Source organism: Fusarium oxysporum, chromosome I (assembly GCF_013085055.1).
Source record: "Fusarium oxysporum Fo47 chromosome I, complete sequence".
NCBI classification, from domain to species: Eukaryota; Fungi; Ascomycota; class Sordariomycetes; order Hypocreales; family Nectriaceae; genus Fusarium; species Fusarium oxysporum.
The window spans coordinates 4,461,250-4,474,310 of NC_072840.1; the positions used below are offsets into that span (position 1 = coordinate 4,461,250).

General features: G+C 49.5%; 4 protein-coding genes across 4 annotated transcripts; 2 read left to right on the top strand and 2 right to left on the bottom strand.

Annotated features, from left to right (window-relative positions):
- Window positions 1-2,055: 2,055 nt before the first annotated feature.
- Window positions 2,056-3,087, bottom strand: FOBCDRAFT_195422 (Got1/Sft2-like family-domain-containing protein; the record flags this gene model as incomplete). The annotated part of the gene is made up of 4 exons (XM_059608815.1): window positions 2,056-2,208; window positions 2,258-2,408; window positions 2,601-2,721; window positions 2,868-3,087. The coding sequence occupies 4 exons, from the start codon at window positions 3,085-3,087 to the stop codon at window positions 2,056-2,058; spliced, it is 645 nt and encodes a 214-aa protein (XP_059463901.1).
- A 4,587-nt stretch (window positions 3,088-7,674) lies between these two features.
- FOBCDRAFT_7037 (uncharacterized protein) lies at window positions 7,675-9,556 on the top strand. Its single transcript, XM_031182854.3, has one exon. It carries the CDS (start codon window positions 7,901-7,903, stop codon window positions 9,464-9,466), a length of 1,566 nt encoding a protein of 521 aa, XP_031043622.2. The 5' UTR covers window positions 7,675-7,900; the 3' UTR covers window positions 9,467-9,556.
- Window positions 9,557-10,101, top strand: FOBCDRAFT_7036 (uncharacterized protein). Its single transcript, XM_059612251.1, has one exon. It carries the CDS (start codon window positions 9,648-9,650, stop codon window positions 9,933-9,935), a length of 288 nt encoding a protein of 95 aa, XP_059466609.1. The 5' UTR covers window positions 9,557-9,647; the 3' UTR covers window positions 9,936-10,101.
- Window positions 10,102-12,598, bottom strand: FOBCDRAFT_7035 (nitrogen permease regulator of amino acid transport activity 3-domain-containing protein). Its single transcript, XM_031182855.3, has 3 exons — window positions 11,716-12,598; window positions 11,267-11,663; window positions 10,102-11,210 (listed from the first exon to the last, which is right to left on the bottom strand). The coding sequence occupies exons 1-3, from the start codon at window positions 12,500-12,502 to the stop codon at window positions 10,268-10,270; spliced, it is 2,127 nt and encodes a 708-aa protein (XP_031043623.1). The 5' UTR covers window positions 12,503-12,598; the 3' UTR covers window positions 10,102-10,267.
- Window positions 12,599-13,061: the final 463 nt, after the last annotated feature.

The following is a 13,061-nucleotide window of genomic DNA, read 5'->3' on the forward strand; positions in this document are numbered from 1 at the left end:
CTCCTCTTGTTTCATTTTGGCTCATTTATTTCTACGATACTGCATTTACTTGACACTAACAGCAGTTTGGTTATTAAATACCGAATACGGCGCTGTAACATTCAATCGCTATTCTTGTTCTATGATTTGCATGTTTGTCATTGACTGATGGAGATGCATAGTAGGACTTACATCACTGATGTGCCTAACTATAATCAGTGAATGCATTGTTTAAGTAACCCAAGTCAGCGACGGGGTTCCGCATATCCACCGAGTAACAATACCTGGAGTGCCACTGTATCGCTGACTCGAGCCTTATGAATAAAAGCCCTGCAGCCGACGGCACTGAACATCATACCAATCTGCCTCGGGTTCATCTTTCAGTGGGATTCAGGGCAAGGCTTCTTCTTCTCATTTGCGCTCCACTCTGGATGCAGCTCACTGCTAGAAGCCGCCGTCGTCCATGGATGTCATGGCGCACCCGAGACCCCGAAGAGGCCTGCAAACAAGGGCATGATAGAGTAACTACTTCAACCGGAGCCGGACGACCGTGATAGGTGGAGTTGCGCGAATATAAATCGGCTTTTCTGAAGTACCTTTGTCGTTACTTTATTGTTGTTACTGTACCCATGCGATTATTTACCCTTTCGCTTTACGAAGTTTGCTCTGTTGAGTGTGTTTTGGTTATCTTGCACCAGCTGCGTACACAGTGAGCTGGCCGTGCTATGTACAATGTGTAGAACTTTGCAATTACCACAAGCATACCAGACACATCTATGTCTCTACAGGTCTCTTTGTCTGAGAAAGCCTTGATCTGTGTGGGTAGTCTGGAGGCCAGTCATTACATACATACACACTCGGAGCTAGTAAGAATCTTGGGTTTCACAAAGGGCAGTTGACCGGGTCGAGTGTATGACATTTAATGAATCTCCAGGAGCTCGTGTAAGAAGCCAGACTTTATTTTAAATAGAAATAAACAAAAGTAATAAAACAGAACGCTGAGTCTACGGTAACAGGCTAGAAATTACTCAACTTTTGGATACACATCAGGTCATGTTCGGTCCACGAGCACATCAAGAAGCAGATCAGCAGGTTGTTAACAGGAAGAGCAAATATAAGAGAATCTGCATACGTTTCAAAAGACCACCCATCCAGATGTTTACACAAAGGGCAACAAGGCATCTACTGGTCATGAATCTCATCAGTTTCTAACAATCATTAGGCAGTTCAATACTAAATCGAGAGATACGAGTCGGAGATAGTTCATGTGCCAATTGTCTTTCCAACTCATACATACTACTGCCTAGTCTGGTGCAATTTTTTCTTTCCATTATAATTTTACTTTCATAATGCAAAAGCCTAAAGTTAAGGCCACTACAGCATACGTCATTGCATTTGTAAAGCTGCCTACCTGATTAAGGTTAATTTCCTGTTGATTTTAGAAGAACTTTCTTTCAGATCTAACACAGTTATATTCTAAACATCCAGCTATATGGCTACCTCCTTTATCAACTCTAATAGGGTTGCATTTATTTTAGACATCAAGTGGCTGCGAGATCTTCCCAGATTTCATTACAAACCGATGCCCCACATATGGGTTTGCTCATTGGATACAGCACCTGATAACTTGCCCTTTTGGTAACGCTTACCTAATCACCAATCACCACATGGAAACTGCCTGATACTGGTACGAAATACTAAGGTAGGTAGCCTGGGACTTAGTTATATGGAAAAATAGAGATTAAGACCCTGTGAGGACACAAAGGGGTTTACTGCGTCAAATGATGACTGTAGTACTTTGGCTGGGCATATACCACAGCAAGACTCGGACTTGATTACAGGTATATATAATTACAAAAATTATACATAGGTATTTGCTTTTATCCTAAATCGACAGCTGTTCTCGTAAAACCATTCCACTGTTGCCTGAATCCATGATGTTTTGGTCAATTCGCTGCTAATGTTACACAAAACAGACAGTTGGTGTACAGGAGGACTTGGATCCTTGGAGCCTGGGAACATCGTGAAACGTGTTGAGGACAAGAGTCCCGTACTGCATGTAGTCAAGGGACTTTTCTAGCCAGTCATCCATGCTGTTGCTTGCCTTGCACCAAACGATGTGGCAAAGCGCAGTCCAGTAGATCCCATAGGGAAATAACTGATCAAGTACCAGAGCAGGCAGGCAAGTTGAACAAGAGCGGAGAATAAGGTGAGAATTGTGCTGTGAAGCTTTCGGTATGTAAGTAAAATCTTCAGCCCATCGCAAGCTAGACCTCACCTTCAAGGCAAACACAAGGGTCAACGTGATAGAGCCGAAATACGCCGCAGTAAACGGCAGTCGAGGAGTCGAAAGAAGGTGATAAACGTAGTTCATGGGGCCCATTACCGCAGCGAAGGAGGCCAGGAACATTAGTGATCCAACCGACCATCTGCATAGCCCCACATTAGTTTCCAAATGGGATTTTGAAATTCACCATGTCGAATCTACGACATCATATCATGGGGAAAACTAGTCATAATCAAGACGGTCTCACAGTAGTAAGGCCGCGTGACATAGATCGACAAGCAATATAGGATGAAGAGGGCAGACTGAAAGGGTTGCGCATGGATTTCCGACTTACAATATGACAAACTTGCGTGGTCTCAGAGAGAGGACGGGGAATAGAGTGAAGCAGATGACGAAACATGCCACAGCAGCGAGGTTACAGGCACCAAAGATCAACAAGCGATCCCATCGGCTAACTGCCAGTTGGGTTAGTGTCTTTTAACCACGAGGCATGTCATCCGCATCACATGCATAGTTCAAGGCATGGCTCAGATGCAATGCACATGTCCCGCTGCAGGGGTGCTGGAAGACGATAGGTGAAGAACATCCAGGGTTGACTCACGAACAAACCAGCCTTCCTCTTCTTCACGTCGACTGGGCGCGGGGAGAGGTGCACCTGAACTCTCGGTGGTAGGTAGACGGACATAACCGCTGCCTCCTTGGAAGGGATTTAAACTCTGAAGAGAGGAGAGTAACCCGCTTTGATGAGAAGTATTGACTGGTTCATCGCGGCGACTCCAGCCGAGGGAGTTTATCGAGTCTCTGAAGGAGGAAGAGGCCATGGCGACAGGGGACCAGAGGGGCGGAAACGTAAGGGACAGGTTCAGCGATCGCGGGACAGGGACGGAGCGGCTAGGTCGATCGTGCGGCGCAGGTTCAGGTTCAGGATGAGATTCAGATTCGGGCTGGAGGTCGAGCTCGTAGGTGTGGTGGAGGGTGGGACGGGCTTAACGCAAGACGGGCGATAAAGGTGGCCTCGTATCAAACTAATAATATAACTTGGAACAGCAATGCCCACTTCCTTGGAAAGTCTGGCATCGTGGTTGATGTGGTCAGTCGACGAGTACCCATGATATAGAGGCAGAGCCTTAGTTAACAAGGCGGACAAAGCTGGCTGCCTACCGCGATCTGTCGCCTACAGAGCTTAGACCTGTCGTTGACGACGTTGCTTTACGCAAGGTCACAGTACCCTCGATAGGCACGAAGGACTACGAGTCCTCGGGGGCTTAGGCTGGAGCGTTGGGGCCAAGGGGGTTGCAGGCGACCGCGCGTACCGCTCGAAAATGGCGGAGGTGGTAGCGATAAGAGCAAAGGCAGATGCGTGACAAAAGTCGACCGGAGTGTTTTGCGCGCGAAAGAGAAGAGAATGGGGACTATGGTCTATCTGGGCGTTTGGAGAGGAGTGAAGTTGGTCGTTGATAGTGGAGGGCGGCACTAAGCTGGGAAGTTGATGGATTGGGGTTGGGCGTGTGGTTCTTTCCTTGGATTGGATCCCATCGATTCCTGTAATGCCGTCCTCTCAGAAGCATTTGCTGAGGTTAGGCAGCGCAGGGGATTATATGATTGGCTGTGTGAGAGTGGAAACGAATTTGGGGTAGGTCTGGTGCCACCTGTGGCTCCCCCATCTTCCTTACACGGGCCGCCTTTGATTGATGGAAGCCTCAAACGGACACTTTTGGCGGGGACGGGAGGGATCATGCATGACACAGAAGCATATGGCCAGGGATGGGAAGGCTTCAGAGTCAGAGCTCAGAGCTTCTGTCTGGCTCTTTCGGAGCTGAGCTGAGCTTGGGGCCTTGCAGGACGGAGCTTGAGACGCACCTGGAGGTTCCAGAGATCTTGAGGCTGATCATAGGCTTTTTGCCCATGCTAAAAAGAGCCAACCACATATCGCACATCCACGGCCTCACAAACACAGCCAAGTCCTCTTTCAGTGCATATGGCTTCAGAAGTTGAAAAAAATCTACATGCAGGGCAGGGTCCAGGCGGGAGAGGAGCGGGTGGACGGAGCGCTCCATGTTTACTGCTACCACTTACCACTTGAGGAGCGGACCGTAGAGGGCCGGACACGATCCGTAGGGAAACTAAGACGAGATATTGTAAGAGGAGTCTGACTGATACCATACCCTCCATGACGAATGAGCCCGCACCAAGTTTCTGCCGTACATGTAACAACACTGAACGTGAGTGGAAAACACTACTAGAAACCTTTACACTCTCATCTAGGTATACGAATGTCACCAGGCCGACAAGAGTCAAGTCCCCCCGAAACACTCCGCTCTATGATTCTCACGACAACCAGCCGCTTCGAGATATTCTGCGACAATGATGGTGGGCTTCGAGCTGGGGCGCGTGGCCAGGAAGAGGGAAGAAGGATGGGAAAGTATCCAGCGCATGACCGAGCACAGAAGAAGAGGTTCGAGGGAGGGGAATCGATTGCATGTAGCAATTCCCGATGAGTCCTTAAAGTCCCAGACAGTAGATTGGGCTTGGTGTCTTAAATCCCAAGTCACGTTCAGCCTGGCGCCCACACACACAGTCGCATCCACACCCTCCCCTGTCTTTTCTATCTTGCATCAACTCTCAAGTGTAGACCGGACATAGCAGAAAATAGCGGCCACCATTACCGCCAACTTTCTGTATCTATAGCCAAGCCCAATTCCAGCTTGCATACAACTACATGGGGACCAGTGACCACGGCCTCCACGTTTGGTCTGAAATACATTATGTCAGGTGGGCGAGAGACGATAAGAGTTGTACATCTGACTTGACGGCTATGGCTAGTATTTTTAGCCTATTCCTGGAAGTATAAATTAGGGGACCATGGTGCCTTAGCCTCCGGTCAAGGATTGTTGATCTCATCTTGCAGCTGTGTTAAAAAGGGCCTTACTCTTTGAACTGGCCTTTCCAGTCAGTCATCAACAACATCTGGGCCTTGATCGTACGGAGACGGACTTTGAAGGAGTAAGCACAGCCAGCCATAGGGGACGAAGAGAAGGACGAGCGAGAGTCGATATCAAGAGCAAGGCTAAGAACAGAACAAGAAGAGAAATCCACTTGATCATTCGAAACGCAGCTATCCGTTGAGTCTATTTGATCAGCGTCCATACCTACCACGTTCGTGAGAGTTACCACCACGAGAGACGGGAGACCCTTACATTGGTGCTTGGGCTTGTTCGTATCGGATCTTTATCGACTACTACTAACTCACTTACACCTAACAACCACCCCCCCTTTGGATCATCAGCCACGGCTGAGTGTGGTCTTGCACTGGACCATTGACCGACTTTATTGTCATATTGTACTTACACTTACGCCACCCTCTCTCCTAAGCCATCACCTGTCCTCCAGCTCTAGGACCCTCCAGCCTACATTGGAGGCGCCATAAATACAATAAACGTCAGACCGCTTGCTCTTAACGTCACCGTCAATCGAGAACGCTCATCTTGGCCCAAGCTGGTCTTTTATGCACGGTATCCGATCCTGCCGCCGTGTTTGCGCCATCCGCCAACTTTAGTATTTCACACTTGTCTGGACAACAACAGATCTCGAAGTCTCGCTTACTTTGTCTGTGCGTTCGAATAAATTAGAACGCATCTGGAGACAAATAGCAGGGCCTTTTTAACCTTCAATACTTCAATCGTGGGAGTTGCGACCGCGAGTCTTGCTCCTTATCCTCAAACTTGAGCTTCAGCGCGGCCTCACCTCATCCCGAGGACGGATCTTAACATCTATCACATCACCATACATTACGGACCTGAACCCTGCATTTCGGCGCCCCGCTGCTACTCACATCCACATCCTTCCATTTCCCAATTTGGACAACCTCCTCGACCACAGCACAAGCAACACTTCGAATACAATTCGGGTACTTTATCCTGCTTCGTCCGCTCGACTCGACTTACCATAGCATTACCTCTCAAGATATTATTGCATCGCCTGCTCTAAGCCGTATTATCCGCCTCGGCTATCGTACCGCATCGCATCCATATAAGTCGACTGTGCAAGCTCAACAACACGGCTGTTTCCATGCCTTCTGCGCATTTGGGTGCCTTAACTATACTTGGTGAGTAGAATAATTCATTCTTCTTTTCTGTCCGGTTGCCTGGCATGTTGTACGTATGCTCGGGTCCGGTTGTTCTGCCCAGACAAACCCCTACCAACCGCTTGGACTTTCGTGGAAGGACGACGCATCATAGCCTCATTACCTACCTCCTACCTACCAACCTAGCCCCCCTCCCCAACGATCTTTGTCTCTTTGTTATACAAGCTGTTTGCTCAGCTTTTCAACCTGATACGTTCTTCTTATTAGTGTCGTTGTCATAATTATGACCCACGGTCTTGCCCGTTTGTTTCATTTCTCTTCTGAATATCTTGTTTCCCTCCCTATATCCCGTCTCGACTGAGGTGCGCCGAGCTACGAGGTACAAGTGACATACCGAAACCGTGGCCCCCCCTCTTCTGATTCGGGTGCCACACACACATCACATTTCGCGCTCTCATCGCCCAAAACCAAGACCTCCATCATCCTTCTTCCTCTAGCTGCGACTCAGACATCCGTATTCCAGAACTACATTGCTGACTGGTCATCTCACCATTCCAAGAACAGCCACTAAAACCCTGAATCTGAATAAACGCTCTTCACCGCCTAGCTCGACTGGGTTTATCCTTATCCCTTCCAAGTCTGCAGCTTCATTTACGACTCAGACTCAGACAAAGAACCCCTCAACTGCTTCTCCGACCGCCGTGCCCCCCGCCCCGACCATCTCACAGGACAGCATCTCCAGACTGCTACTAATAACACTGGACTGGGGCTAGCACTGTACGTGCCAGACGATAAACTGGACCTTTTCGCCCGTGCGTTACAAAGTACTCCAGCCCAAGTGGCCAAGCCCACTCTCTGCTCTTTTGGCTTGCGGAGTACCTGTACCCCCAGGGAGCGCCCCCAGCGCTTTAACCCCTTGTAGGTACCTGGCCCTGACCATAGTGAACGGACGCCTGGAGGTCCTGCACTCAGTGCCCACCATTTCAACCCCCTCCAACCCCGAACGTCTCCCTCCGACCCTCCGACTCACGACATTCATCTTTCCCACAATACCTTATCTGGCTTCAACTCCATCCGGGATACTTTCCGTTGCGGCGCTTGAATCATCACTCACCTGGCACTCGCTATTCATTTATGGACTGCAGATAGCGCACACTCTATATTCCCCAAATTCAACTGCAACACTCTCTGTTTGGTGAGTCAAAGGAATCCAAACCTCAACCCCCGGCCATCCGCCCGCCACTTCCCTCCTTGCTGTAACCTCCGCGGCGGTGGGCACCCCATATATGGATGCCCGCTTCCCATCGCCGAGCCGGTCTTCTTGACTTTGCATTTCCCCCGCTTTGTGTTCGGCGCTGTCCTGACTTTGCTGACTCGATCCCTTAACAGGCCAGTTCAAGCTTGATCTTCGTAACTCAAACGTACCATCAACCTTAGCCGAACTGGTGAACGCCCACAACATTCCGCCCACATCCCCCCTCTAGCTAGGGCAACAACATCCGACTCTTCAACCACGATACAATAACCTAACCTCTATCATCCCCGTCATAATGGCCCAGCACGGCTTCAACCAATTTGGCAACGGCCACAGCGGGGCGAGTATCGACCCCAACGATCTCGCCATGTCAGGTGGTTATTCTCCTTCATTCAACAACTTCAACTCGAACTCTGGAAACGGCACAAACGGATTCACAAACAGTTCCGCTATGTTCGATGATGATGAGCTTTTGGATGGTCTGAATGCACCTCCTGTTACCCAGTCCGGAATCTCGGGTCAAGGCCAGGACTTTTCAGGATTAAGTATGGGCGGCTTCTCTCAGAATGCATTCCCTCATCGTAACTCGGGTCTGCAAATCGACCAGTCACATATGAACGGGTACTCGAGTACCCCCGATGGAGATCCCATTCAAAGTCCCTTCAATACTGGTTTCAATACCCAGTACCGACAAATGCAAGGCCACTCACTCGGAACCTCTTTACATTCCCCCTTGTCCTACAACGAATCTCCATTAGCTGGTGCCATGAATGCCGATAGCAACGACCCGAACTTCCTCAACGCTAAAGCCAGAGCCAGAATGTCCCAGCAGATGCAGCGGAAGACATCCAATAGTCGTAGCCCTATGTCACCCATGACTCCCAAAACCGCTACCCTTCATGGAATGACAATTGGATCGCAGGAGTCCCCCGGTTTCGGCGGTCAAGCCATGAAGTCAGCCAATGGCCAGTGGCTCAACACCCCTGCTGGAAGCATCCCTGCATCTTACAATTCTGGGTACTCCTCTCCTATGCAGCCTGGCATGAATCAAATCAGTGAGGTTATGATGAAGGGTGGTACTTCGATGCCTGCGAAGCTTGGTGTCGCTTCAAACGCCGTTTCCTCTCAGGAAATGAAGAGGAAACGGCGGCGAGAGTCTCACAACCTTGTTGAACGTCGTCGACGAGACAACATCAACGAAAGGATTCAGGATCTTAGCCGACTCGTCCCCACTCACCGTCTGGAGGATGAGAAGATCCGAAAGCTTATCCAGAACGGGACACCTCTCTCTCCATCATTGACTGGAATCGCGAGCCCTCAAGCAACGTCTGGCCTCGCCGGACCAGGAGCTCGAAGAGCCACTGGAAACACTGCAGGTAATATTACGACAGGTCTCCCTATCGAGGACAAGGACAAGGGTCCCAACAAGGGCGATATTCTCAACGGCGCCGTCAGTTGGACGCGAGATCTCATGTGGATGCTCCACCTTAAACTTCAACAGCAGGAGGAGATGATGAACACTATCGCTGAACTGGGTGGGCACTTCCCCTTTGAGATGACAGAAGATGAGCGGCGGATGCAGACCGAGCTCATGGATGCTATAACAAAGAGTGAGAACGGTACTTTCTCTTACTCGCGAACAGCTGGATCTGGTCTGCGAGTTCCTCACCACACCGATTATCGGGGCGACTCTTTGTCAGGCGGAGGAGGCAGTCTCGATCCTGTTGCCATCAGCCCGGATGACAACCTCGACTTGAATGACACCAACCAATTTTGGCATGATCCGGATGACAACAACAGTGGCCACGCTTCAGTCAATTTCAAAGAAGAGGATGAATATGACATGGATCTTACGCAGTAACGTGAGCATTTTTCTAACCCACCCTATTCGGTCTTTTGGAGCATGTCTCTTCGAGCGCAGACCAGAACTACATTCGCTGGGTGTCCTCTTTTGCTTCCTTCAGGTGTTGGCGTTTCCGGTATGTGGTACTGGCATCATTCTCATCATTGCATGTCACTATCCTCCTTGACCGAGCATTACAATGCAGGGCAGTTCAAGGGGCGTGATCTCTCGGTGTTTTGGCATTCTCTCGGTGTTGTCTTTTTTCGTTTCGTTTTGGGGTGCAGAAGGCTTGTGCCTAACCGCATTATATAGGATTACAGGGGCATGTCCGAAATACTTCCTTGTGCTGAAGGTGTTAACACTTGCTGGGTTTGCTTCTTATTTTTCTCCTTTCGAAGGTGGGCTGGTTGTTGGTGTTGATTTTCTTCTTTTTTTCATGTTACGATACCTTGGGTCAATTTATGCATTAAGTCTAGGAGGCAGTTAATGAATGGATGCAAGGTCAAATCTCGAATGTCTCTGGTTTAGGAAACTTCACTTCTCTCCACTCCTACTTTTCCCCTTGCAGTCTAATATGCACGGTGCTCTTTTTGCCCAAGTTTTGGTAACAAGGCGAATGGAAGTTAGATCCTTTACTGGGCTGGAGGAGTGCTCTAACTTATTGTGCGTGCTGCAGTTTTGCAGCTGTTTCGTTGCTTTTTATTGCCTAGATACCACAAGCGAGATACTTATCATTATATATGTTTCTATCCATGACCACATCTCGACATCTATACACAAAAGTCTGGTAGCCTGCCACGGGAAACTTAGCCAGCTGGGTCACCAATGACGGGTGCAGAGCAAATACTCGCCCATAGCTGTTAGTGTGTTCCATACCAACTTCCGCTTCATATCCTCTTGTAAAGCGATGCGTTCCAAGGCACACCGGCCATCAAAATACTTGCACATAACCTGCCAACTGTTTGCTAATTTTTCGTCGCTGAAACGACGAGCGATGGCCGACAGGTAGCGTGATTCCTTGCCGGTGGCCTTTTTGGCATCGAGGATGATGTGAGGTGTCAAGCCTTGGAGATGCGGGTGGTCGTTTACAGAGGGGTGTACCGTTGCGACTGGGACAGGCTTACGGGCATGTGCTGTCGCCTTTTCAGCGGCGTCGCGCTGGGCTTTGGAGGCAATCCGCTCGAGACGGGCTTTCTCTGCGGCCTGCTCGGCAACGGTGGGAACATGAGAGCCGTCAGTGCCGGAGTGACCTTCGGAAGACTCGGAGGTGCGTGGGGCCGAGGTAAACGTAGAGGCATCGTCTTTGGCCTCCTTTTCTTTGCTTTTATTCGCATCTGTATCCGCCGCGGCACGGAGCTCCTCAGCTTCCATCTCGTACTCGACCTCGTACATGATTTCAGGCCAGACGACGACGTAGGCAAATGTACAGAGTTGGGTCACCCAACCGCGACGCATGAGCCAGGAAAGCATAAGAAGATAGGTCGGGCGGTGGGCTTTGCTAGGCGAAAACTGCTTGTATGGACGGGGTGCTTGAGAGAGCTCAGCGAGAAAATTCGGGAGCGGTGGAGCTAAGGGGAATGCTCTCTGCCATTCTAAAGTGTCGAGAGGAAGACGGGATAGGTCACTATTGGGGGATAATATATATTGATCCTTGGCGTGAAGGGGAGGGATAGCAATGGCACGACGCCAGAATATAAAATGTTGAGCATATTTTCGCACTTGACCTAGAGTCAAGATGTTGCTTTGACCAACTTGGTAGAATCTATAGACATGTTGAGCTAAGTGAAGGGCCGGGATCAAATGTAGTGAGTCACATACGATTGTGTTGGCTTTGACAGCCGTACAAACTCAACCATTGAGGCTGTAGTTGGGTCTGGGTCAGCTTGGAGCTCGGCGATGATTTTCTTTTCATCATCAGTGAGCAGTAGAGCAAAGTTGCGATCAAGAAAGCCAGGCTCCTCGAGGGCATCTTGACTGATGAAAGTATTCGCGGTCGTGAGCCAAAGGCCACGCTGGGTCCCCTCTTCGCCCTGAGGGAGGTCATCGATGTAGAAAGGAATAGGAATCTGAACCGAAGGGGTCAGAGAGCCAGCTGCAGTATCGAGATGCAGAGCGGCGATCTTGTTTTGAGACACTGCCTCATATATATCGTGCATGGCAGCGGCCAGTGATGAGCTCTGAAGTATTTCTTTCCAAAGAACACTCATTCGTTTCCCTGATCAATATTTAATTGTGAGTAACTTAATAAAGTTTTGAGTAGAACATACGCTCCTCTCGCGCCTTATCTTTGGCGACAAGTATTCGTTTCGACTCTTTCCACACAAACTCGCTATGTTGCTGGCTGTATTTGAAGGCCTTGCTAACCTTCTTTATAATGTGGTCGTATATGGATTCAACGACATCCTTAACTTCGTTGCTGCTAGGGTTAAGGATGAAGACGAGGTTAAACATGGTCATGGAACTGCGTTTCTCATCGTCCTTGTCCTTACCGTCTTCCTTCTTGCCATCCTTTTCCTCTACAGGTTGCTCAGGCGCCTTTCCTGCAGATGGAGGATCGACCTCATGAGGCGCTGGTTGTTCTTCGTTGTACGCAGAGCGCTTATCAGCGCGGGATGTCTTCTTCGGCTTCTTCCATCTGCCATTTTCGGGAACATGGATAGGATAAGATACACAATATAGTGGATCTAATGATAGTTGAAAGAGTTTCTTGTGATAGGGGCGGGCGGGAGTTAGAATGCCCGCAAGATCGCGAGCAGGGAAGCCTGCAACACGTTCCCATGGAACAATCTGAGATCCAGATTCAGTAAAAGAGTGCTCGTCTGCGTTGCGTCCCTGCTTAGGGAGAGGTACGTCGTCAGCAACATCCGAGAAGCTCTGCTGCGACAGCCGTTCAAGAAGAATATCCTCAAGCTCGGCACCTGTGGAAGAACTTGACTTGGAATGAGGTTCAATGTTTGCGGGGTAGTGGAACACAAATGCTGGGCCATCGCGAGAGCGATTGACTACAAGAGCAACGGCGAGGAAATTGTCGCTAGTAACACTCGGCACAGCCATAGTGAAGGGTTTTACATGATAAGACTGAGGGTAAAGTAGCTAATGTTTGTCACATGAAGCGGCAACGTTGTTGACCTGATGTAAGTCTTGAATGAGTAGTAGGCGGGCACCTATTTTAGATGTGGTTTGTCGCGATGGAGTTTGTCCAATGAACTACGCCTCAGGTGCTTGGGAGAGATGAGCCTCATGAGCGCCACATTTTCGCAAATAGAGGGGAGTCCAGGTCAGTAGGAGGGGAGGAGGGTCACGCACGGGCATCAGGGATGAGCGAGGTACGAGGTGGGGGTTTCAAATGAGGCTCATGACATACCCTAAGGTACCCTGGGTACGGACAATTCATATGCGGCGTCTAGGTTCTTTTTAGAAAGGCGGAAGGGAAGGGATGGGATGGGAAGGGAAGCGAATGAATAACATCCATCCTTCGTTAGTGATCGAGCTGTTTCTTTGTCACAAGCGTTACCTTGCGTAAGTGGAGGCCAATGAGGTCCTTTTGGCTGGCGCCGTAAGGGATCAAGCAACATAAAGATCCATGATGTTTAGCGCATAATAGCTGCCAGAT

Excerpts from the sequence above, each read along its gene's own strand:
- FOBCDRAFT_7035 (XM_031182855.3), bottom strand. The coding sequence starts at position 12,502 with ATGGCTGTGCCGAGTGTTACTAGCGACAATTTCCTCGCCGTTGCTCTT. Across the intron at positions 11,664-11,715 it reads AGATAAGGCGCGAGAGGAGC|GGAAACGAATGAGTGTTCTT; the intron begins GTATGTTCTACT and ends AATATTGATCAG. Across the intron at positions 11,211-11,266 it reads CTGTCAAAGCCAACACAATC|ATTCTACCAAGTTGGTCAAA; the intron begins GTATGTGACTCA and ends ACATGTCTATAG.
- FOBCDRAFT_7036 (XM_059612251.1), top strand. The coding sequence starts at position 9,648 with ATGCAGGGCAGTTCAAGGGGCGTGATCTCTCGGTGTTTTGGCATTCTC.
- FOBCDRAFT_7037 (XM_031182854.3), top strand. The coding sequence starts at position 7,901 with ATGGCCCAGCACGGCTTCAACCAATTTGGCAACGGCCACAGCGGGGCG.